This window comes from Notamacropus eugenii, chromosome 2 (assembly GCF_028372415.1).
Source record: "Notamacropus eugenii isolate mMacEug1 chromosome 2, mMacEug1.pri_v2, whole genome shotgun sequence".
Classification (NCBI taxonomy): Eukaryota; Metazoa; Chordata; class Mammalia; order Diprotodontia; family Macropodidae; genus Notamacropus; species Notamacropus eugenii.
Window position 1 is genome coordinate 477009955 of NC_092873.1, and position 27134 is coordinate 477037088.

Consider the following 27134-nt stretch of genomic DNA (forward strand, 5'->3'; position numbering starts at 1 on the left):
AAAATAGTCTAGAGTGAAGGCAATTTGAAGTAGTAAATTGTGTTGTCTAGGATGCTGAATGTGTGTAGGAGAAAAGTAATTATATGTAAAGGGAAGGGAGGGCAGAGTTAAATACTGAAATGTCCTATTAAGGACAGGGTGTACATTAGGTGAGTATCGGGAGTGGTGATGGTGGAAAAAATGACATATAATATAAGGAGTTGTGGTTGGAGCCACAAAGTACTCTGTGATCATGAGATTAGGTCAGTGGTTCATATGTAATGTAGAATCTAGAAGAGGAAAGAACTCTTAAGACTATGGAACCTGGTGGATAATCAACATAGAAGAGGAGAAGAAAGGTAGAAGCCATGTGTGGAAATTGTCTAGAAAGGGAATGGATACAGGGGGAGGGGGACAATAAGAACAGCATGGATTATTTGATGATGATGGAATAGGAAACATGTCAATGTGAACTTCAAATGCTTAAGAGAGAAGATGGCTATAGAAGTCCTCAAATGCTTGATGACTCAATGGTCCTGAAATGCACTGGTGAGTACAATTCATTTAGCATTTGCTCTTCCTCCATAAGTTTCAATTAAAATCAACTCACATTAAGCACCTACCATACGCCCTATCCTCTTCAGGTTTGGGGAAAAAAATTTAAAAATCTTATTTTCATGAAAGTTACATTTTAATTATTTTTTAAGATTTCTTTTTTATTTTGAAGGGGAAAATCATGTGGAGGAAATATTTTCTAAATCTCTTTTTAACCTGTAAATGGAGAGAAATATACAAATAGGAAATTCCCAAGTAAAAATGACAGCTATGTAGTTAACCTCTTAATGCAGCAGAACATAAATATATATATACACACACATACATATATATATAAACATACATAAAAGCATATTAATGTAGCCTTTAAGTGAAACCTTTTATAATACCAAAGTAAAACGCAGTAAAATTTTTCAAATAGTTTTTCATATATATCTATATATAAAGTATTCTTTATTGTAAGATACTTTATTATATAGTTATACACCATAGAGTGTCACGTCTGAATTGTCAATAAATAACACTTCCTCCTGTAGAAAGTAAGTTGTATAGCTAAAAATTTCTTGCTGGATTGAATTGTACAAGTGAATAATTTGCATTTGATTTGAGGAACCTCAGTTCTGAATCATCTGACTGAAAGAGAATCTGATTTCTTTTTAGATGTCTAGTGAAAAGGAAGAAGTTACTAACGAAGAACTGAATGAGAATGATGGAGGAGGAGAGGAGGATACAAAACAGCTTCCTGACCATGACAAAGTATCAAAGGATGAGATGTCACCAAGGCGAAATAACTTCATCTCTGTACCTAGCATTCAACCTTTGGATCCAGTATCTGATTCAGATAGTGAAAACTCATTCCAGGAGAACAAGATAGAAAGCCAAAAGGATCTTGATGATGAAGAGGATGAGGAAGTAAAGCGATATATTATGGAAAAGATTGTAACGGCTAACAAAATTCTGGAGACTCAAGAGCCTGTCAATGAAAAGAGAGAAAGAAAACTTAAGTTTAAGGACAAGTTAGTTGATCTGGAAGTGCCCCCTCTGGAAGATACGGAAAGTTACAGAAATGATTATGAAAGTGAGAGAGATGTGTCTGGGAAACTGTCACAGCTCCGTATTTCTGGTGACCTTAGACCAGAGAGTGTACTCCTTTCACTGACTAATGGCAGTAGTGAAGAATATAAGGATGGAAAGATATTAGTGGAGAGAGATGGGAAGTTTGAGCTTTTGAGTTTACAAGACATTGAGAGTCAGGGCTTTTTGCCCCCCATTAATGTTAACATTACTGAGATTGAAAGTCAGCAGTTATCACCTCGATCTTCCAACTCAGCTACCAATGGGATGATTGGGATTAAAAAGGAAGACCTCCTAGTAAAGTCACACGTTATTGCTCATACATCTACAGGTGAACCAGTGGTTTATTTTCCCCAGCCTCCACCCAATCCCAAATACCGTCCAAGCTCAGCAGTTAACACACGAAGAAGCAAAGGAAAATCTAGCCGCAGAGTACAGTCCGCAAATATATCACCAATAAATTCAACATACTGTCTTTCACCTCGACAGAAAGAGCGACAAAAACAGATAGAACTGAGGAAAGAAAAACTAAAGAGAGAGGTGAGAACGTGAATAACAAAGACATTGGCAGTAGAACAAGGTCTCATTTTGTAAATGTAACAAATTGAGATTGTTGCCCAAAGTGATTTTAAAATATTATTTTAGTGTCAGAATGACATTTAGAATTTATAATTATTTGATAATTATTATTTATGGTTTTCATTTAGGATTTATAAAACACAGTAAATATGTAAATTAAATTGTGTAACTCTTTGAAGCTAGTGAAATTCAGATGGCAGATGGCTCTGTCCTAACGATGAACAACTAAGATCAAATTTGTATTTCTTTTAACCTTTTGTGTAAATATCTTTAATATATTATAGAGTTCTCTAACCTTTGACATTTTGACAAGATTGATGATTTGGTTTCAGGATTAAGGGAACTGTGTAGTTGTTATTTTTATGTTGCACATTTTCAATATGGTATATTCTAATTTGATTTTTCAAGGGCTTGGGTTATACTTTTAGATATTTTTCCCAGTAGATTTTATGTTCTGAATATTTACAAGTATTTCAAGTGAAGCACTCAAGGATACTGAAAAGCCCTCAACTCCAGTTCTTTGTCCCATATGGATGCTAGTCTTGTTGCAGCCACAGCATAGGGTTTTCAACTGCTGCATATGGAAAATGTCAGTCCAAAGAGAGTTCTTGGGGAAAACAGTAGCATAAGCCTGGCTATCACCTCATGTCAGTCATCTTGAGCAGGAATTGCTGGTTCACTTCATCAAGGAGAAGAGGGTAGTGGAAATAACTTTTATTAATAAACTTTTAATATGCACCCTACAATAAGAAAAGAATCCTGCAGATATTGGTATTGTCTTTTGTGTTCTTGTATTTAGGTAGGATTTTCTCCATTTACTTTTTATTCCCTTCACAGGAAGTTTTTCTACTTTATTATACTGCAGTACTTTGAGCTCAGCTATTAATGAAGAATTAGAATATCAACTTATATAATTCAGATCAGAGAATCATAAAATTTTGGAGTTAGGATGGATGTTGTTGAGAGAATTTTATGCAACTCACTAATTTTAATAAATAATTGAGACTCAGAGAGGTGAAATGATTTACTCAAAGTCATTTAGCTGCCTGAAAGGTTAAGGACTAAACCCTGATTTTTCTCTCTCCTATTCTTACATTCCTTCTGCTATGCCACACTGTTTCTCATTTCTGTATTTTACAGCTAAAGTTAGGTTATTCAAGCACAAATATCAACTTTTATCTGTTACTCAGTTTCTTCAGTGGATCTGTGATTTCATACAAATGGTTGCATGCAAACAATGCTGATCACAGCCCACTCATGCCTAGTTATTGTGTGTAACTCTTGTTTGTGTCCTCCCATAAGGTCCCTATAGGGAGTACAGCTAGTGTTCTGGTGGCACTCCTTGATTTCTCATATTTCAAGGCTACTGGTGGAGTACAGGGGCTGTCCAGTGCTCACCTCTTGCTCTTGCCATGACTAGCCTATGTTTTTCCATCATGCATTTCTCTAATGACATCTTTATTTGTCATTGATGACATCTCTTTTGACATTGTAGTTCTGTGTTTGTTATGTATTGTGGCCTGCTCATACCCTCCATTGCCCTTGCAAGTGATACTACTCATTTTTAATTGTTCAGAGACTCTAGTGTTCCATGACTTGCATCTATACTACAACACCAGTGAAATTTTTTTATTGCTATTAAAATATGACCTTTCATTCTAGATGGAGTTTGGGATCATTAAAAGAGTTTTGTAATTTCCCAGAGCAATTCAATAGACACTCCTCCTCTTTCTGCTTTGGGCATAACTCATTGGCCATGAGTTCTGTCTATCCCATATGTATACACACACATACACATATTCCACACATGTATACACACATATTTACACATGTCTGTATCTATATACATGTACATACATACACATGTAATTTATAGTCTCCAAGACTGTATTGCTTTCTGACTTCATCTCTTAACTCAAATTGCTCCCTCACCAATCACCACTTATTTCTAAATTTCCTACCAAATAGGATGGCTATTTCTTAGTCCTTAGCCTTCTTGACTTCTTTTTAACAGTTCTCATTGTTGGCCGCCCTTTTGCCTATCTGATTGTTCTTTTTTAGTTTCCTTTACTGATTCATGATCCTTATCTACTCTGTAACTGTTGGTATACCCTAAGGATCTGTTTAGGCCTCTTCTTTTTCTACTTTTTACCCTCTTTCTTGGTGACTGTATCACCTCTCATGAGTTCAATTCTCTTTATACTTCATATCTATCTGTCTATCTAGTGTGTAAAATACATACCTCTTTTTCTGTCTCTCTCTGTGTATGTGTGTGTGTATATGTACATATATATATATGTACATATATATATATGTATATATATAAAATTTGAATGAATTTATGTCTGTACTCCCTTCTCTCTCATTTGAACTTCAGGCAGGCATCTTCAGCTGTCTGTTAAACATATAGAACTGGATATCTCATTGGCATTTCAAACTCAACATTTCTGAAATAGAACTAATTATCTTTCACCTTAATCTGCTTTCAGACTTCCTTATTTATATCTAGGGTACCACTGTCCTTCCAGTCTATTTGCAGATTGTTTATAACTCCAGCATTATCTTTGACTCCTTACTCTCATCTCACATCAGTCAGTTGCCAGGTCTTGTAATTTCTATTTCCCTTACATTTCTCACATCTTTCCCCTTCTCTTTACTCATGTGACAACTATCCTTGTCTGGATAATTGCAGTAGCTTCTTAATTAACCTTTGCCTCAAATCTCTCCATTTTCTATCTCATCTTATATAACCCGTAGAGCTATTAAAATAATTTTCTTAAAAGTGCAAGTTTGACTATATCATTCTTCCCTTCAGTGAACTCCAGTGGCTTCTTGTTGCCTTTAGGATCACATATTAACTCTTCTGCTTACTCTTTACAGTCCTCTACCCACACTCTTTGGTCAAGCCAAACTGTAATTTTGCTGTTCCTCACACACAATACTTCAACTTCAGTCTCTGTGATTTTGCACTGGCTGTCCTTCATGCTAGGAATGACTCCCTTCTCACTTCCACCTTTTTAGGAGTCCATTGTTTCCTTTAAAACTCAGCTTGAGTGTTATCTTATACATTAAAGCTTTCAAGATCCCCCAGTAACTAGTACCTTTTCCTCAAAAATTTTCATGTGTTTATTTTGTGTGTATTTTTTTTCCCTTGACAGGATGTAAGCTCTTTGAGAGGAAGTATGTTTCATTTTTATTTTTGTATACCATTGTCACAAAGAGTCTGATGTGATTGAAAACAATTAGACATCACACACCATTGCCTAGTACATAATAAATATTTGCTGATTGATTGATAAATTCCACATCTATACAAAAGCACTTTTCATCATTGAGTTTTTCCTGTTTGGATGATTAGGCCAAACTCCTCTGAGTGGTTATGGATCTCTTCCAGGAGGCTCTGCAGTGTTCCAGAACTTAACGTAACCAGCCCAGTATCCTTCCCAAACAAGAAAGTATGGAGGACCTCATGGTCTATAGAGAACTACTCTTCAACTTGGACTTGACACTGGACTTCTTCTCTAGAATAGAGGTGAACACCTTTGGCAAGCATAGATCTCCATGTTTTATGCCTCATTTGCTATTAGCAGCCATTAATCAAGGGTGTCTCTGTTGTTTTGCTGTTTTAGGTATGGAATAAGAGAATGGATGTATGATTTCATTGATATCACCAGTCAGTATTGGAAATGAGACTTGAACCCAGATCTTACTGGCCTTGAGCCCAGCTCTTTATTGATTGTGCCACAGCTGTGGCTTTGTTAGTAGAGAGCCTGTAAAATGGTGTTTTGCCTTCCTGCATAAAAATTGTGTTCTTGTTTTGTTCTACATTATCAATAAACAGTAAGCTCAGTGAGCTCTTGTGCTTTCCAAGTCTTTCAGTTAATATAGTAGTGGTAGAGATATCATCCACTGGGGAATATCCCATGTGAAAGCCTGCCCATTTCTCACTAGTATTCTTCCTGAGGATGTCATTGATAATGTGTGTAGATAATGTAACGGTCATCACCTTTTTACAGAGAGTTTGATACTTTGGATATGATCAGAGTTAACATTTTTTTGTCTTACATCAAGTCCTTTTTATGCCTTTACAATTGTGTTGTACCCAACATAGGCTTCTTCTATGCATTCTTGATCTAACCTGGATGCTTTGACAATGTGTTCTCTTTAGTACCATTTCTGCGTGTTCTATGAATGCATCTGTGATGTTAAGGGTGAAGGCATGAGAGATCTGCTGTCCTTGATGATGACCTTGGTTATAAAAATCATCATAAATATGTCCATTTCTTCCTTTATTTGTTGCCCTACCTCCATTGTCATCCTTACTGCCCTCAGGATGATTGTGCTTAATTGAATCTCTTGTCAAGGTTTCTTTGACACTTTTTTCTTTGACAGTTTTGCCACTGCTTCTTTTGGTTTAGTGAGATATAATCTTCTGTCATCCTTCTCACTGTTCTTTATTATTCTTTGTGTTTATTGTTCTTATTGACTGCTGTACCTATCCACTTGACAGTTGCTGAATTAGGGGCTTTTTAGAGTTTATTGGGGAGGTAGTACTAATAATAATCATAATAGCTAGCATTTGTCTAGTGCTACAGGATTTGCAAAATGCCTTCCATATATTAACACATTTGATCCTCACAACAGCCCCATGAGGTAGGTGCTATTATTATCCTTATTTTTACAGATGAGGATACTGAAGCACAGCTAGGTTAAGTAACTTGTCCGGGGTTTTACAGTCAATAAGTGTCTGAGGCAGCATAAGAACTCAGGTCTTCCTGACTCTAAGTCCAACATTCTATCTACTGTGTTACATACTTTGTTATGATCATTGATTTATATCAGTAAAACTGAAGAGTGAAATTACATATTTTTCTGTTTTTTTAATTTCACCCTTATCCCATTGTCATCATCAATAAGTTGCCTATTTAGTAATTTGGTTGTTTTAATTGCTCATCATACATTTACTTTCATGCTTCCATTGCTGTACCATTTTGATTTTCTTGAAGTGGTGGCCTGATTGTACCTAGACAGCTGAATCAGGAGTAACTACCACATCAATAAAGAACCAGATTAGCTCAAACAAACCACAAAATCCTGTTTTGATGCCTCATTTGTAGTATAGGGGTATATATCTATATCTATATCTATATACACACACGTATAAGAAAATTTGGAAGAGACATATCGTGGAGGTTTAATATTTCAGTATCCCTTCTGCAATACCCCCCATCAGATTTCTCCACTACTGCTTCAAGACTGCTGAATATCCTGAGAGAAAGAAATGAAATAATGCTAATTTTACCTGCTACAGATTCATTGCATGTGACTTCAAGTGGACCACTGCTGCTGTTCAACACTCTATTCTATCCTTACTGAGTTCTTGTCATTCCCTTAAAGCATTTATTTTGAAATCTTTCTTTCTATAAATGACACCCTCACCCCCCAACACTTTTTAACAAATGACCTAGGCTCCTACTTCATTGAGAAGGGTAAGATCATGAAACACAGACTCAGCTCACTTTCATTCTTTACTACTTCTCATCTCCTCCTTTTTCACTGGCAAAGGAAATATTGACACTGCTTCACGGGTGAATCCTGCTACCCAAGTCCTGGATCCCATTTCACCCTATCTATCCGAGCTCTTTTAAAAAAATCAATCCTAACTCTCTTAGCCAGCCTTCTCTGTATCTTCAGTCTTTTCCTTGCTAATAGTGCCTTCTTATCTGCTTTCAAACACATTCAAGTTCCTGAAATCCTTTATTTAAAATAAAAAAAATTGATCTTTCTATCTCTCCCAGTTTCTATCTCATCTTCCTTCTGTCTTTACTGTTAAACTTTTAGGGAGAAATCCATATCAAATGCTTCCACTTTCTCACGACTCCCTTCTCAACCCAAGCAATATGGCATCTATCAAATCACTCTTCAGAAGTGGTCCCACCATATGCCTTTTATAATTAAAACTAATACTATACTTCATCTCTTAATAGATTCTTCCTCCTCCTCTCGCTTTAGAAATATCTTTCCCTTAATTTTCTTCCTACCTTTCTAGTTACTTCAATATCTCCTTCATTGATCCCTCACTCTCCTTCTTACTCATAAATATAGGTATCCTGGCAGGGTGGTCTCTTCTTGATTAGAGGTACCTAGGTGGCACAGTGAGTGGAGTGCTGGTCCTAGAGTCAGGAAGATCTGAGTACAGATCTGGCCTCAGGCACTTACTAGCTGTGTGACCCCAGGCAAGTCACTTAACCCTGTTTCCTCAACTATGAAATGAGCTGAAGAAGAAAATAGCAAACCACTCTAGTATCTTTGCTAAGAAAACCCCCAAAGGGGTCATGAAGAGTTGGACATGACTGAAAACAACTAAACAGCAATAGAGATCCAAAAACAAAACCAAAAACTATTCTGTGCTTTCAAGGACACATCTGTTTAGCAGATACAGCATGAACACAGATATTGTCATGGAAAAGATGAAACAAATACCAGATGATTTGGGGTGGGTCAGAAGGTGGAGGGGGGATCAGAAATGGCTTGTTGTGTAGAAGATGGGACTTGAGCTGAACCTCAGAGGCAGTCCTAATGCAACCAAGAGGGAAAGATGAAGAGGGATCCATTCGAGGCACAGACTGTGACAAAAGGCCTCAAAGTTCCCAGGAAATGACTTGTTATATAGATAGACTATGACAAAAAGCCTTGGAGTTCTAAGAAAATGGCACGTCATATAGAAGGAACAGAAAGTAGATTAGTTTGATTGAAACATAGAGTTCACAATTAAGAACAATGTGCAGCCTGCTTGGAAAAATAAGAGCCAGATTATCAGAGGATTTTAAGTGATAGAGGAATTAGTAGGGAACCACTGATGCTTCTTAAGGAAGGTTAGTGATATGATGAGGTCTTCATTTTAGAAATATCAGTTTGTCAGCTGTATAGAAAGTGTCCTAGCAAAAGGGAATGATCGTAGGCTAGGAGATAATTGGGAAGTTACTGCAGTAGTCTAGGCTTGAACTGGGGTAGATGTGGTGTGAGAGGAGAGAAGCGATGACTGCCAAAGAGAACTGTGGTGGTAGAGCTGATACTGTCCTCTGTCTTCTTGCATATGGGAAGGTGGTGAGGAAGAATGAAGAGCTCAGGATGACTTCTAAGTTTGCTGACTTGGATAACTTGAAGAAGAGTGGTACCTTTTTGACTTCTCTGCAGTCTTTGATACTGTTGCTCTCCCTCTTCTTGATACACTCTTGTCTCTGGGTTTTCATGACCTCTGTCTCCTGGTTCTCTTCCTACCTGTCTGATCACTCCTCCTCACTCTCCTTTGCTAGGTCTTGCTAGTGCCCGTTGTGTCTCACCAGGCTCTGTCCTGGACCGCCTTCTCTACTATGCTTTTTCACTTGGGAATATCATCAGCTTCCTTGAATTTACCTATCATTTCTATGCTGATGATTCTCAGATCTATTGGTCCAGCCCTAACCTCTTTGCCTCTAGTCCCACATGTCCATTTGCTTGTTGGATATCTAGATTAGCATGTCTTGTAGACATCTTGAACTCAACATGCCCCAGTCTGAACTCATCGGCTTTCACCTCAGACCTTTCCCTCTTCTTAACATCCATGTTGCTGTGGAGGGTACTACAATCTTCCCATTCACCCAGGCTTAAGTGTCATTCTTGACTGCTCACTATCTCTCAGTCCTCACCCCTCTTCTACCCTGTTGCCAAGGCCTGTTGATTTTTCCCTTCATAGCATCTCTAGTGTACACCACTTTTTCTCCCCAGACTTTGCCACCATCCTTGTGCAGATCTTTATCACCTTATGCCTGGACTATTTCAGTAACCTTTGGTTGGCCTCTCTGCCTCAATTCTCCACACTCCAGTCTATCCTCCACTCAAGCTATTACTCTTCCTAAAGCATAAATCTGACCATGTCACCCTCCCCTCCAGTCAGTCAACTCCAGGGGCTCCTTATTATTTCCAAGACCAAATATAAAATCCTCTATTTGACATTCAAAGCCTAACGTAACATAACCTCTTTCATTTTTCCATTCTTCTTATACTTTACTTTCCATGAACTCTACATTCCATTGACAGTAGTCTTCTTGTTGTTCCTTACACAGAGCACTCCGTCTCCTAACTCCTAGCATTTTTACTGGCTGCCCCTCATATCTGGAACTTGCCCTTCTCAGCTCTCCCTCCTTCAAATTTCAGCAAAAACCCTACCTTCCCCAGGAAGTCTTTCCCTTTCCTTCTTAAGCTCAGTGCCTTCCCTTTTAGATAATTACCATTTATCTTGCGTGTATCCTGCTTGCCACATTTGCATGTCATTTCCTTGCCTACACAGAGCTCCTTGATAGCATGGATAGTGCTTGGCACAGCACCTAGCACTTAGTAATAAATGCTACCTGACCAACAGAAATAGCAAAGCTAAAAGAAGTGGTAAATTTAGGGGGAATGGGAATGAGTATTGTTTTGAACATATTGGTAACTTTGGATCATTCAGGTGGAGATGGTCAGGCATGCTCTTGGAGGTATACGCTTTCAGGAGAAAGATGAAGATTGACTATATAGATTTGAGTCTATACTGTATCTGTGTGGAGAAGATAGCCAAATCTATAGAAGATGATGAACTGATCGAGAGAGCATAGAAAATAGAGAAAAGGAGAGAAGAGGGATCTTGAAAGAGCCCTGGGTTGGGGCATAGATGATGAGTATGCAGAAGAGACTAAGAAAAACTAGCTTAACAGGTAAAGAGAAAACCATGGCAGAACAGTATCACTAAAATCTAGGGATAAGAAGCTTTGCAAGAGGAGGAATTGCTCTACACAGTGGAATGCTGTGGAGAGGACTAGAAGGATGTGGTCTGAGGAAAGACTATGGATCTAACAGTAAAGAGATCATCGGTGACCTTGGAGAGAGCAGTTTCTAGCAAGTTATGGGGTAAGAAGGCCTGCAAGCTATGGGAAAGTGAGAGGTGAGAACGAAAAGGTAATGAAAATAGCTTCACAACAGGTCATTACCTTGTACCATAAATTTGGTTTTCTTTTTGATATCATTTTTGTTTGGGGAACCATCATCCACCCAGATACCCATGATCATAATCTTGGGGGTTTTTTGTTTCTCAATTCTTTTATATTGTCAATTAATTACCAGGTCTTACTGAGTAACATTCTCTGTAACATTCTAAAGTCTGCCTCCTCTATTCAAATTGCAAATACCCTAGTAGAGGCCCTCATTGCCATATGCCTGAACCAATTTTTTTTTCTTTTACAAAGTAAAGTGTTTACTAAGGTACAAGATGGAGGAGGCCAGAGCCTGGCTGCACCCCCCCCCCCCCCCCAGAACCCCTCCCAACAGTGCACGCTTGCCCCAACCCCATCCCCTGCCCTGGTACCAGTTCCCATTAAGGAACTGCCCTTGTGGAGGTACAGCCCCTAGTTTCTTCACATGCCTGAACTATTGCAGTAGGCTCCTAACAGTACTTCCTGCATCCACTTTTTCTCCTTTCCAATTTGTCCTTCATGCTTCTGCAAAAATGTTTTCTGTGTCTAAATCTGTTTATAATATTAACTTCTTTGCTTAAAAATCTTGTACAGCTCTCTGTTGCTTACTGAATAAAAATCCTTGGCATCCTAGATTTTCTACAATATGGTCCCATGTTATCATTCTAACCTTGTTACATGATTCTCCTTACTTTTTTTTTTTTGCTAATGACAAGCATGATGGCTCTTTCATTACACCCTTCCCACTCCAACAAGCTGTACTTACACATCTCTCAGTCTTTATGCAGTCTGTTCATTCTGTATCTGGAATATGCCTTCCTTCTTGATCTTCTGTTGAGTTTTGATTTGTTCTTTCAGTGCCTAGCCTGGTTGCTACCTTCTTGTGGTATCAAGTCTTCTCTAATTCCCCTCAGTTACTAATGACCTTTTTCTCAGACTTCCCATAACATGTTATGTTATAACTCACTAGTGAGCTTATATAACATTATGTAGCTATCTATCTAACCATATCTATACATATCTATCCATCTATTGTCTCTCAGTCTATGTATCTGTACAAATCTATATCTACACATAACTATCCATCTATCATCTGTGTGTTGATCTCTCTATATATGTATATCTGTGTGCATACATCTTGCTATCATCCACCCGTCTATCCATCTAATAATATTTCTTTCTGTATATATATACACCTATATTTGTCATCTCTGGAGCTAGTTGTGTTGGGGTTCTATCCCCCTGCTGTAAGCCTAGATTTTCCATGTCCCCCTGGGGTATTATGCTTTGTACAAAATAGATGCTTAATAAACATTTGGGAAGAGATAATATGGTAGGAAGGATTGATGGAATGCTTGGTTTGGAGTCAGGAAGATCTGAAGATCCGACCCCTTTTTATCTGTGTTACTATTTAACCTTTCTGAGCCTGTTTTTTATCTTAATACCTAGATTTCCTCTGTCCCAGAGTTGCTGTAAGGTTCAAATGATATTATATATGTTTAGCACTTTGAAAACTCTAAAGCGCTGTATGCATGCCAGTTATTTTTTGTCTTTGTATTGTTCCAAAAGGAGATCCAAAGAGTTGGGAAAGGGTCAGGGTATGCTCCTAATACTCAGTGACTTCTGACCAGTATGTGTTTATTGGGTATGAAACTGTATTCTCTCAAAATTCTCTATACAGCTAAATTTAGCTTTGTAGAGCTGGAAAATTCAAATGGAAGTCTCACTTTTGTCTGAAGTAGCTAGCATCATCATCAATATAATTTAAGAATCTCTAACCAAAGGAATCTCCCATGTTTGGTTGGTCCTCCAGGCCTCTTGATGTCATGGATCCCTTATTTGCAGGACTCAAGAAAGGTTGGCCTTGAAAACATGGCACTTTGCTCTGAAAACAAATTTATTATTCCCTCCCAGATAAAATTTGCTCATTTAAAAAAATAATTGTTCTTACCAGGAAGAACAGCGCAAAAGAGAAGAGGAAAAAGAAAAGAAACGAGAGAATGAAATGGTCTTTAGAGCTTGGTTGCAAAAGAAAAAGGAACACTTCATGGAAATGAGAAGAATTCAGAGGGCAAAGGAAATGGAAGACATGAATAGCAGAGTAAGTAAAAATCCTCTTATTGATTGGGAATGAACATGCATTGCCCAAAACTTGCCCACATTTTCACCGGTAAATTAATGGAAAATGATTAAGATCATGTAGATAAGTTAAACAAAGAAATGGGTCTGCAAAAATGGTCTGATAACAAAAACAGTAACTTGAAAGAACTGAGTCACTTTCAGTTTTTGTTAAAACTCATGAAATTTCTTTTGGGTCTTAATTTTATTCAGACCTATGATCTTTTGACTCCTAGGACCAAAGATTTAGAGTAGGAAGGAGCCTCAAAAGTTGTCTTGTCCAACCCCTTCATTTTACAAAAGAAGAAACTGAGGCCCAGAGAGGTTAAGTGACTTGCCCAATGTCATGTCAGTAGTAAGCATCAAATTTAGGCTTTGAACCCAGGTCCTCTGACTCCAGAGAGAGTATTCTTTCAGCTATACTGCATTGACACTTATTAATATGTTCACATCACTGAAAGTTTCATTGATACATTGATAAACAGAGATTTTTATTGACTTTGGTATTTCCATACTGCATCATTAGAGTCACTCTTGTCTCCTTTTGTGTTAAAGCTTTTAAAACCTTTGGCGGTAAGTGAGGGTGGTAGGGAACAGAGGACAGTGTGGTTGACTGATAGCAACTATTAAATACTTAGAGACCCCTCCCAGTAGCCTGGAACTGGCAACAAAGAGAAGAGTCCTTAGGATTGTGGATCTGTGGGATGAATTTAGAGACCCTGAAGCAGTGACATATGAGTAGTAGAGGGCAATGTCTGGCCTATGCCGTTATGTTCTGTCTTCTTTCATATTGGTCCTCTTACTACAAAGACTCAAGCAGTGCAATGTTGTGTATGATCCTGTTAAACTTTTTGGATCCATCACCTGATATAAACCTATCATCATAGGTAGCTGAAACAAGCCCTAGTTTCAGTTAATCTTTGCATCCATAAAAATCTTCCTCTGGCTACAATATTTTGTATTGTCTCTGATCTGTTTTTACATCACTTTTAGCTTTTTCTCATATTGTTCCCCACAGTACTAATGCAAAAGAAGAGGAATGTTTGGCTGAAGCATATATGATAGACAAATTTAATAGAACCCTCCTAAAAAATGAACAGAAGGGAACATCATAGCTCATTACATTTCTTTGGGGCTTCTTGCTTTATTGCTAGTGCTAGAGAAATATCTAAGGATATTCATTTACCATTGGTATGAAATTTGTCCATTTCCTCTGGTTCCATGATGTAAATGTTCTTAGTTAAAAAAATGTGCTTAGGCATTTCAGAACAAATTGTGAAGGGGCAAAAGAAGAAAGACTGGTGGCCAACATCATTTTGTTCCCTCTAAGAGAATGAGATCTCCTTGGTTTCTTTAAAATGACTCTTGTATACTAGTCATGGTGTCGAATGACTATAAACCCTGCTGTCAGGGCACCTTAGGCTAATGGATTGCTTAAGTTTGAGAGTTCTGAGCATCAGGGTGCTAAGCCAATCAGGTATCTGCACTTACTCTGGTATCTGCACTTACTCTGGCATCAATATGGTGAGCCTCCAGGAGTGGGGACCTATCAGGCTGCTTAAGGAGGGGTAAATTGGCCCAGGTTAGAAAGGGAGCTGTTCAGTAGTGGTATCAGGTTTATGAGAGGCTGCTGTATTTCAGCCTAAGTGATATGGGGAGACCCAATTAAAAAAAAAGCTGCAGTTCTTTTTGAGTAGTAGCCTTTGATAATGAATGCTCTACTGTATTAGCTACAATTAGCTATGACTTTGGTGATCTGTCTTGTGCTTTTTTGACCTTTCAGATTTTTTGTGTGTCTTGGAGTTGACAGTCTTCCCAAAGTCCAGTCATCAAGTAGATATAAATAGTAGCTTTTTAAAGAATCATAAAACTTGGAGTGAGAGAAAGAATTTAATCTCTCTCCTTGACTAATGAATCATTACAGATAAGTGTAATGAGTACACAAGTTTAATAATGGGAACATGGCTACAATCTCATTTTACAATTCTCTGAGCTGTACTGCACTTTTGAGAATAGTGATTGCTCTTTATATCAGACTATTCAGGAAAAACTAGAATACTCATTTTCTTCATTTTTTAAATTAAATTTTAGGCCCAAACAGCTCAGATTCACTATAGTTCTGCTTCTAACTTACTACTACTCATCTTTTTTTGACTTGTTATAAATAAAGGCAAAGGGGTTCTTCTCCAGGTAGTTCTATATCTATACCAAATCAGGTTTTCCTTGACTTCTGCATTTGAATGGATAAGCAAGAGCAGTCATCTCAATAATTCAAACAAAAGATGTTAGACTATTACCCAAATGTGTATTGACATTTTACTGTTTTAAATTTGTCCTTAAAAGAGTTTTATGTTTTTCAAAGTTCTATTACATTAATCATCTCATCAACTAACAATGTTGGGATATTACTTTCCCAAGAAGAGGGACTTGGAGCTCAGACAGGTAAAGTGATTTGCTTCAGGTCACTATACTTGGTAGAATTGGGGCCAGCCTGTCACTTGGCAACCCATTTTAATACTGTATCCATCACATCACTTTGCCCACACAGACCAGATGGTTCTAATGTCTATAGGAGAAGGAAATATAGTTGGGTGTGTGTCTCTTGGGAAGCATAAACAGTACTTTATGTCTTGCTTTCAGATGACCACACATTCACTTGTATATAGAAGCGTGGTTCTTGAATATGAACCACATGATACATAAAATTCTTGTACTTATATTTCTGATGAAAACATCTTACAGCTCTTAAGCAAAGAAAAGCATATAAAAACAAATATTTCGGTTTCACAGGAGATGTATAATATTACCCCAAGTAGTGTTATTTTTTCTAGTTATCGAAATTGGACTTTAGCCTTATACACACACACACAAATACAAATTAGTTGATGTTTATTAAGTGTGAGATAAATATTTTATCCTTATGTGAATGAAAGCACAGATTTTATCTGTAAGCCACTGCCCCAGGCATTTCAGAAACTTCAAGATCAGATGATAAGCTAGTGACAGAATTAGTTTAAATCTTTATATGTTCCAAAAACATCTTTTGTCTTAGTAATCTGACATTTAGAGCTTAGGTTTCTTTTGCCAAAGTAAAGAGCTAACGTTTAGATACTTATGCTTTAATCATTCTTTAAGAAGTATTTATTAAGTAGCTAATATTTTCAAAGGTGGCTAGGTAGTGTAGTAGATAGAGCACCGGGCTTGTAGTCAGGAAGACCTGAGTTTAAATGTGGCCTCAGACACTTACTAGCTGTGTGACTCTGGGCTAGTCACTTAATCCTTTTTGCTTCAGTTTCCTTATCTATAAAATGAGCTGGAGAAGGAAATGCTAAGTTAATATCTTTGCCAAGAAAATTCCGAAAGGAGTCACAAAGAGTTAGACATGACTGAAAAGATATGTGTAAGGACCTGCATATGAGCATAAGCCCTAAATTACTGATCACCATCTCCTTATTCTGTGTCTTTTCACCAGTTGTCACCCCCTTCACCTCTTGAGTTTTGTCTTCCTTGGCCTCCTTCAAGACTCAGCTCAATTCCTTCCTTCTGCTGAAGTCTTTTCCCAATTCTTTTCTACTGTTCCCTGTCCCCCACACTGTTAGTATCTTCTCTCTGAAATTACCTTCCATTTACCCAGGAACCCTGAGGGTCTTTTCCTCCCAGTTTGATTTCTGTTTTTGATTGAAGGGGCCATCCCTTGAGCAACTACTTAGAGAAGCCTATTCAGTGAATGGGTGTATCTCACTCAAAGTGGGAATGCTGTAAGACCTTAGCCTGAAAGGGCCAGGGTGTCACATTGCATCCTGGGCCATCTCCAGTTCTGACGAATATCAGTCCACTGGACCCAGATGGCTCAGGAGAAGAAAGTGAGGCTGGTGACCTTGCATGGCCCTCCCTCACTCAAATCAAAGTCAACTGCAAGTCATGTCATCATCTTGATGTCATGGTTCTCTTCGAAAACAAAAGACAAACGCAACTTCCATTTATACCATATCTATCTTGTATGTACGTAATTATTTGCATGTTGTCTCCCTCAATAGGAATATAAGCTTTTGCCTTTGTTTGTATTCCCAGTATTTAGCCCAATGCCTGCAAAATAGTAAGCACCTTACAGTGTTTTCTGATTCAGTGACTCCTGGTTCTGCTCACTTCACTTTTCATCAGTTCATACAAGTCTATCCCTTTCATCATTTCTTATGGCTCAGCTATATTCCATTACATTCATCTACCATAATTTGTTTAGCCATTTCCCAATTGGTGGGTACTCACTTTCTTTTTTATTTTTTAGTTCTTTGCTACAACAAAAAGCTGTCATAAATATTTTGCCCATGTGAATTTTTTCATCTTTCTTTGCTCTCTTTGGGAAATGGGCCTGCTGTCACTGAGTGTTCAGTGGGTACGAGCAGGTTAGTGACCTTTGGAGCACGGTTCCAAAATGGCTGGACCAATTCACAGTTCTCTTCACAGTACAACTATGTGTCTGTGTAATCATCATTTTTCTTTTTCATTATCTTTGCCAATGATAGGTATGAGTTAGAACATCAGAGTTGTTTTAATTTGTATTTCTCAAATTATTAGTGATTTGGGACCTTTTTTTTATGACTGTTGGTATTTTAGATTCTGCCCTTTGAGAACTGCCTGTTGACATCCTTTTAGTATCTCTCTGTTGGAAATGGCTGTCATTTTTATAGATGTGAAAATGGGAACATTTTCATTTGATAGACTTATTGAAATTTTCTTCCCAAACAGCAAGAAAACAGAGATCCCCAGCAAGCTTTTCGATTGTGGCTTAAAAAAAAGCATGAAGAACAGATTAAAGAAAGACAAATCGAAGAACTTAGGCGACAGGAGGAGTGCTTGTTCTTTCTTAGAGGGGCGGAAGGCCATGACAGGGCATTTAAACAGTAAGTTAAAGGGGAGCCATCTGTGTTGGCATCCTTAATGCTTTTGGTAAATTACTTTGGCAGTTTAAATAATCTCTGATTTAATTAGTGTGGAAACTCCTTATGGTTGCATTTTATTTCCTTGACCTTAGCTCGGTAGGTCCTTTACATTTGACAGTCTTTGGGTCCTGTAGTTGAAGAATTTCCAGCGTGGTGTCTATTTCCAGAATTTAATTTCTTCTGGCATAGTATTGAAGGACCTAGCACAAACTTCATGCCATAAAGAATAAAGCTTCAGTGGGTTAGATAATATATTAGATCTAAAAAAATGCTTTCATTTTGCCCCTCGCATTATACATTGGAGTTTTTTAGCCTAACTTTATTTACATAAAGGATCATCTGAGATTGCTAGGTACTATATTAAAATGATCTGCTGGATGATACTCTGATACAACAGTATAGTTTTGAAGGCCCATGAGGTCATCTTCCTGTAATACTCTGGTTAGACCTTCACCAGAGGACTGTTTGGCTCTGACTTCCAAAACTAGAAGAAAAAGAGAAGGCCTTGAAAAAGGTTCAAAAGAGAGTCAGTAAGACAATTAGAGGGTTGTGGGGTAAGTCCTCCTTGGAGACATTAAAGTTCTTGGAATTACTTCACCTGGAGAGAAGGCCAAGGGGAGACTAATGGTTTAGAGCTGGGTATTACAAACTAATTTGACCATGGAATATTTGAGGCCTTGAAATATATTGATGAGACTCATAAATATTAGTCCAAGAGACATTGAACTATAGAGTAATTCCAGGATAAAAAGGTGTGAAGGGCAAGTTTTATGCAAAGAAGGGGAAATAAAAACATTTTTTCATAATGGAAAATTGTTAGATTGTAATTACTATCTTTGTTATATCATCCTTGGCATTTTTGAAAGCAAATAGCATAAAAATTCTCTCATGTAATTGTTTTTCAGTAATATGGAAGATAAGGGTTCTGTGGAGCACAATTTGGAAAATGCGACTGTCGATAAATGTGAATTTTCTGTGTGTAATTTGGACTAAGCTATCTTAAAACCTAGGGACAAATTTTATATACCATAGTATTTGAGTTGAAGTGAGAGCCTAAGAGATCATTTAACTCTGTCCTCCCTTTTACCTGTGAAGAAATGGAGACTCAGAGAAATGAATGACTTGCTTAGAATAATGAGTTTTTTAATCCTTTAGAAACATGAGAAGGCTTGGCTATAAGGCACCAGAGCACAAAGCTATGGGAAGTGCTGGCTTTTGATGGTTAGGACAAATAGAAGTGGTGGAAACGTTAAATATTAAAATAGCATTAAAATTCCATTCAACAAACATTTGTTAAGCACCTGCGTGCTGGAGCCCTGCAGGCCTAGAGTAGTTCCTTCTCTCGAGGAGCTTTCACTCTCCTGGAGGGAAAGAATGCTTTCCCAGGTAAGTCAGTACTAAAAAACAAAAGATATACAGAATGATTTGGGGGCAAGGGAAGATCACCAACTGAGAGAGGAATCATGAAGGGTCTTTTGTAGGCAAGCAGTGGCACCAGAACTGAGCCTTGGAGGAAGCTCGGGGGTTCAGGGGGCAGAATGTAGGAGGGTGAACCTCCCAGGCACGAAGGACAGACTGTGTGAAGGCAGGGGATGGAACACTGTAAAGAGAGAGGCAAAATAGGTCATTTTGCCTCAAATATTAAGTAGGAGAAAGGAGAAAAACTTGTTGGAGCCCCGTTGTGAAAGACTCCAATCAATGAACCAAAGACATTTATGGAGTTTCTACTATAGGCCGCATACTGTGTGGGCCATTACAGACTCAAAGAATGCAGCAGTCCCTCCTCTCAGATCCTTAGAGTTCTACAAGGGTGACATGTTCATCTGTGGGTACATAAAAATAGCAGAAGAGTTAGGGAGGAAAGGCGCTAGACTTTGAGCTAGGGGAATTCTGGAGAAACTTTAAAGGTTCCACATAGAAGGAAGATGGCAATTTTGTGAAGCGGATGCAAGGGAGTAGGGGTGGGGGGGCATCTGTATTTCAGGCATAGAGGACAGCTGGTACAGAGGCAATGGAAGGTGGGGGATGATGGAGTGCTGTGTGTGGGGAACAGGCAGAAAACCAATTTTGCTGAAGAGAGAATAATATATCAGGAGGCTGGAAAAGCAGGTTGGGGCTAGATTATGAAGGATTTTAAAAGTTAAACAGAGGAGTTTATAGGTTAGCCTAGAAATAGTAGGCAGCCACTGGAGTTTATTAAGTAGGGGAGTAACATGGTTAGCCCTGAGCAGAAAATCACTGACTCCTAAGTGAAGGATGGATAGGAGGAAAAGGAGGCCTGAGGCCAAGCTATCAGTTGGGACCCTACTACATTATTTCAGGTAGGAGATGAGGAGTGCCTGAACTAGGGTGGGTGGTCATGACTGGAGATGAAAGAGAATGAATGCAAGAGTTATTGTGAAGGGAGAATTGAAAAGGCTTACTAATTCATTAGATATGGGATTGAATGAGAGGAAAAAGTCAGGTAAAACTCCAAAGTTGAAAATCAAATTACTTGGAAGGATGGTGTAGATTCAACAGAAGTAGGGAATTTCTAAGGAGGAGGGAAGGGTAGACTTAGGAGGAAAGAATGAGTTTGAACCCATTGTATTAGAGATGCCTGTAGAAGTTCAAACAGATTTATAAACAGTTTGTGACACAGGACTGTAGTTCAAAAGAGACATAAGGAAGGGTTGGATGTGTAGATTTGCTGGTCATCTCTTTAGAGATGAAAATTGAATCTATGGGAGCTGATGAGATCACCAAGTGAGAGTGTATACAGAGTGAAAGAAATGGAGGCCCAGGACTGCGATTTGGGGATTGTCCACACGGTGGGTATGGGCAGGAGGAGAATGTAAATACGACTGAGGAGTAATCATACAGATAAGGGGGAGGAGTGTCTGGAAGCAAAGGGGAAGAAATTTGTCCAGAAGAAGGTTGTATGCAAGAGATATTGTAAAGGAAGAATTGATAAGACGTGTTAACAGATGAGATATGAGATTGAATGAGTGGGAAAAGTCAAGGAAATGTCGTTCTCTCCACTGTCAGAAGCTGCAGAGGAGATGTGTAGATTGAAGACTAAGAAAAATCCTTGAGGTTAGACTGTTGGTAGCCTAAGATATAGCAGTTCTAGCCCAGAAGTTGGGTTGGAATCCATGTTTCCTAAAGCAATGAAGAGAAGAGGTGAGGACATAGACATATTGAGTGTATGAAGGACTTTGACTTTGAAAGGCAAAAGAAACGTTCATAAGCCTGAGACACCTGCAGTGTCCAGCCAAACATTTAAAGGTGGCATTCAAAGAAGAGGCAGAGGTGGGAAAGGACAGCACAGATATATTTTATGCACTAGAACAGCTGGGGTTCTATTCACTTTGCTGCTATAAAAAGTAAGTCCAGAAAAAATGTCCAGTTTTTATTCACCTTCTCTGCTGATTTTCTGACTCGGCTACTCAAATCTAAAGAATAGTTGCAAAAAATTGTTTATTTGATTATATAAACTTTTGGAATCACTTCTGCTTACATATTTACATGTGTGTATATATATATGTATGAATGTGTATATATATATATCATTGTATATACACACATGCATGTATATGTGTGTAATATATATATGTGTGTGTATATGTGTGTGTATTTTACATAACGTGTATGTATATGTAGTTTCCCTACAGAAAGAAATCTATAAAGTCATTTGCCCCTAGATAAACTATTTGTTTGTAAGATAAACTATTTCTGAACATTTGAATCCAATGCAGGCTATAACATTTGATTTCCTTTCTAAGCAGATGTTTGAGAAAACTAATACCTTCTTCTGGAACTCTAGCTCTTGTTTGTTTTAAGTGAATGCCAGGTTCCTTCTATTTGGGGAAGGCTGGTGCATTTAGCATAGTCCTTTCAGACACTCAGAGAATGTCCTTGTGTCTTTCTAGATGGTTAAAAAGAAAACGAATAGAGAAGCTGGCAGAGCAGCAGGCTGCCAAAGAGAAAGCCAGGCAGCTGCGCGTCGAAGCCCGGCGATCCAAACAGCTCCAGAACCTCCTTTACAACATTTCAGAAACCAAACCCTTTCGTTTCACCGATCATTGCAGTTGAAGGTTCCTGTCTGCACTGGATCCTTACATCGATAGCCAATGTCCCCTCACAGCAGCAGATGTCATTCCTTGTTCTGGTCTGTGTGCTTTGGTCATATGCTAAATGATGGGAAAATATATTCATCCTTCAGTGACAGTGAATTTATCTATTTTTTTAAAATCCTAGAACTGAATAAATGCCTTTTATTTCACTGTTGTAAAGTATTCCATATGCATTGTTTCAAACAAATTAAATGGAACAAGATGAATAAAATCTGTTTTCACTAGTTTTAACTTACTGGACTAACATAGTTATTGAAAAAAAACTGAAAATAATTTATTGCTTTGAAAATACCCTGATGCCATTTTAAGGCAGCATGGCTTAGTGGATAGAGAGCCAGCCTTGGAGTCAGGATGACCCGGGTTCTAGTATTGCTTCTGGTGCAAACTGATTCTTTGGTCCTGGGCAAGTCACTTAATCTCTCAATGTCCCAGGCAACTCTTTTAAGAATACAAGTTGCTGCTCTGCCTTGGTAGAGGGAGTTTTCTCACTGGGAGTGCCTTATATCAGTGAAATCATAGGTCTGCCCCACATTTCCTCCAATTGCTCCTTTATGACTTGTGTACTAAAACATTTCGTGAAGCAGATTGAGGGCTGTTTCATTATGCCACATCCATTAACAGTAGGTATTTCCCTGTCCTGTCTTGGTCCCATTTCTCTTTTCCCTCTATTCAAACTCACTTGTTTATTGTAACTCCTGTTGGTTCACTTATCACATCTGTGCAAATTATCCCCAAATCTATCCAACTCTAGTCCTAAATTATCAATCTGTCTTTTGGCTGCCTCAGTCTAGGTCATGTGACCTACAGGATAGAAGACTAGACACTTTTTTCAATCCTCCCAACCTCTCAAACCTTTCCAAAGTAGGAATTATGTGCAAGAGACAAAACATTTTCACCTGCCTCCACTGTCTAAGACACCAAGAATCCTAACAAGGTAACAACTGTGGATGAACTAACAACAGAGAAAGCTAGCCTCTAATTCAGTCACTTCAATGTCTCCCTCCCCTAGTGACTACCACACTATGGCAGAACTGTACAGGCTGATCCAGGCTTGCTACAGAACTCAGCTCTGCCTCACCTCTATTCCTCTATTGTGGAAAGTCAAAAGCCAGAATATCAGTCCGACATGAACTACACTATAGCATCGTAGCATTCTGTGCTACACCAGAGCCCAGCCAGAGAACTAGGGAGAGAGAAAAGTGAGGCAGGAAGTCAACATATGTGGTATTCCACAATGCCTGAAGGAGACTGGCATCTGCCTCTAATCATTCTGTCCCCTTGTAAATCTCCTGAGGCAGAGATTGAAACTAGTGAAGTAAGAATTCTTCAATGTGGGAGGAAGCTGAGAAATCTTTGAGATTCATTCCCTCTGGAGAAACTGTCACCAAAGGGGAAGAAGTCAGACAGGGAGCAGTAGATGAATACAAGGAGAAAAGACTGAAATTGCCAAAGATCTTAGGAGGAAGAAAACTCAGTTAAAGACCTTGAGTGTAAGCAGATAAGTCAACAAAAATGATATTAATAATTATTGCAAGACAAATGAAAATTAGCCAATGTGGATTCCTAAGAAAACATGAAACCAAACAAGGATTCTCTTGAATAATTTAAAATACAAATAAGAATTGTGAGAACAGAACTCTAGCCTGCATAGCAGAAATAATTTACAGAAGAGAAATACTTGAGTCCATGGTGGCAAACTTCATCAAAGGAAAGAAAGGACTTATTAGGAATGCAAATAGAAGAGAAGGAAATCAGAAGAGAAGCAAAAATATGATCTCTAGACAAGCAAAACATTGACTTTGAAGACAGGACGCAGAGAGAGAATATAAGGATGATAGATCTCCCAGAATAACAGAAGTCTAAAAAAACTGAACCCCCATAATAGAAGAAAAAATACAAGGAAACTTCCCAGAACTTCTGACCATACAAAGTGTCAATGAAAAGGATCCACAGTTTCCCTTCAGGAAAACACACACACATTCACACACACACACAAAACCACACCCCCTATATGCACACATACACACCCCAAACCTATGCTGCAATCTCTAAGTTGGCTAAATTTAATAATTCTAATGACAAGCAGAAAATTCTGCAGTTGACTAGGAGAGAGACCTTCAAATATAAAAGAAAGGAAAATTTAATGATATAACTCTTCTGCCCCTGACATAAACCTCAGAAGGGAATGGGGTAATGTGTCACAAGGAGTAAAGAAACCCAAGATACAACCCAAGGTGATATATCCTGCAAACTTGAGGCTGACCACTAATGAAAAAAGATGGTCATTGAATTAAAAAAGGGCATTTGCAACTTTCCTATAAAGAAAATTAGACAGCAAATTATTTTGCTTTGCAGACATCTCAGAAAACAGAAATACTAGAAAGGTAAACAAAGACAGCAACCAAGGGAGGAACAAATAAACAAATTATTCCAGAAAATATGAGGGGGAAAAAAACCTAGAAAGGAAAAGTCCCCTATGAGGTTAAAAACAACAATTAACAACAACAAACAACAGAGACTGCTCTCTCAAGGCACACCAAGGAGAGAAGAATGGAAGTGGAACTTAGATGAAGGAAGAGGCTTGGAATGCCATGGACTAAAACTGCCCTCCTCCTCTCCCCTCCCCTCCTCTCCCCTCCCCACCTCCCCTCCTTTCCTCTCTCCCTCATTTCCTCCTCTCCCCCCTCCCCCATCCTTCTTCTCCCCCCTCTACTCCCCTCCCCTCCCCTACAGGTGAATCTTTTTTTTTTTTTTATGGGACTAAACTTCAGAGTGGGAGGGCGAATAAAAGAGGAAAGGGAAGGAAGAAGACCAAGGGAAATTTGTGATGTGCTTTGATCAAGTCTAAGGTTAACAATGAGGAGGAAATAACTCCTGTAGTCTTTTAGGAAGAAGAAGGCTACAAAAGAAAGGGCTGAGGAGGCAAAGGGAGGGTGAAAGCTTGTTTCAGTCATGAGAAGAGGGTATCCCACTGAGGAATGCTTATATGGAGGAGAGAGAGATTGTATAATGGGAGACGAGGAAATTACAGTGGATATAATTATCTTTGCCTCAGGAGAAGGCGAATCAGAGATCCTGTGGGCAACTAACCCCCCAAAGAGTGGCAGGGCATGGATCCAAGGTAGAGATTTCATGGCAAATGGAGGAAAATAATTCATGGGGAGAGATAATGGTAATAATGAACTGCACAATCAGGGACAAGGGAAAAATTCCTATCAAAGGATGATACTTCTGTCTTCTATCTTACCTACAGAAAATGCTATTTCTGAAAGTGAAATGCAATAAAAAAGGGGGGGTTAGGGATAAGATCTTCAAGGCAACAGTAGAAACTGTTTAGAAGTGGGAACTCAAAATAGGTACCTCACACTAGTTTAATTCCACAAGGAATACAAACACTAAAGAAAGAAAAAATTAGCAGAAAAGCCATCAGTCAAAGAATAAGAGTCAAGAATAGGTAGGAAATGAATATAAATAACAAATGAGGGAAAGACATATTTTTAGAAAAAGGTGCAGAAAAAGAATTTCAAAACAAAATGAGTTGAAAGGGAAGAGAAAGGGGATTTTACCTGACAACTGAGAAAAAGTGCAGAAGAATTAGATAACTTGGTAAATTTCCCATAATTTGATATATGTTGAGAATAAGATAAGTAGATTAAAAGGGAAAAGAAATTAATAAGCAAAACTCTAAACTAAGGAAAGGGATAACAAATTAGCAGGGAGAGGAGGGTGGTTGAGAGTGAGGGGAAGAGAGCTGATGGGAATGGGATTGCTTTAAATTAAGAAAAAATAACCAAAGAGACAAAGAACCATCTTTACAGAGAAAGAAGAACAAACCAATCCTAATTTTGAAAACAAAAAGCTAATATCAAAGGCAAATGGAGGAAAACAGAGACCTAGCATAACTTTAAATGTGAACAGATTAAACAATCCAATAAAATGAAAAAGTGAGAGACTGAATAAAAAAAAAGCACCACAATTTGTTACTTATAAGAAACACACCTTAGGAACAGACACAATAAAAATGAAAGGCTGTCACAAAATTTACTATGCATCTGGTCAATCCAAAAAAAGTAGGTTGTCATCACACAGTCAGACAAACCAAATAAAAAATTAACAACATGCAAAAGATGGGGTGCATTATGCTGAAAGGGATTGTGTACCTCATTATCAATATTAATTGTATATTCCAAATGCTTTAGCCTCTAAATTAATAAAGGAAACATTAATTGAATTATAAGCAAAGACAGCAATATTATTGTGACAGATCTCAGTGTCCCTCTCTCAATTTTGGACTAATCTAACCAAAGATAAGCAAAAAGGAAAATATAGATTTTAACAAATTTCTAGAGAAAGTAGACTAAAAGACTTATGACATCTTAGAATAATTTTCTCAGGACCCTATAGAAGTTTCACAAAAATTTTCCATATAGGAGGGCAAGAAATATTACAAATAAATGTAAAATGGCAGAAATAGTAATACATTCTTTAAAGATCATATCATAATACAAATAGTAATGAATTTAAGGAATTAAAGAATCAATTTAAGGAACAAGAGACATATACCCAAATGAAGATGTAGTAAAATTTTAAATAATGAGTGGCTCAAAGACAAATCATTGCCACAATCACTATTTCAAAGAGAATGAAGATGAATTATCATACCAGAATTTTCGGGATGAAGCTAAAGCAGTCCTAAAGGGAAAAATTATATCCCCAGAAACCCAATAAATGACAGAATTAAATAACTGAATATACATTTGAAAATTTAGCCAAGAAATAAACCTAAA

At 38.0% G+C, this 27134-nt stretch overlaps 1 protein-coding gene across 1 annotated transcript in view; it reads left to right on the plus strand.

Moving 5' to 3' along the window:
- Positions 1 to 22578, plus strand: part of CCDC181 (coiled-coil domain containing 181) — a 34738-nt gene extending 12160 nt beyond the window's left edge. Inside the window, exons 3-6 of the mRNA XM_072648704.1 lie at positions 1195 to 2148; positions 13129 to 13275; positions 18039 to 18193; positions 22144 to 22578. Coding sequence (XP_072504805.1) covers positions 1195 to 2148; positions 13129 to 13275; positions 18039 to 18193; positions 22144 to 22306 — 1419 coding nt within the window. The 3' untranslated portion in view covers positions 22307 to 22578. The remainder of the gene's footprint in view (positions 1 to 1194; positions 2149 to 13128; positions 13276 to 18038; positions 18194 to 22143) is intronic.
- The last annotated feature ends 4556 nt before the right edge of the window (positions 22579 to 27134 follow it).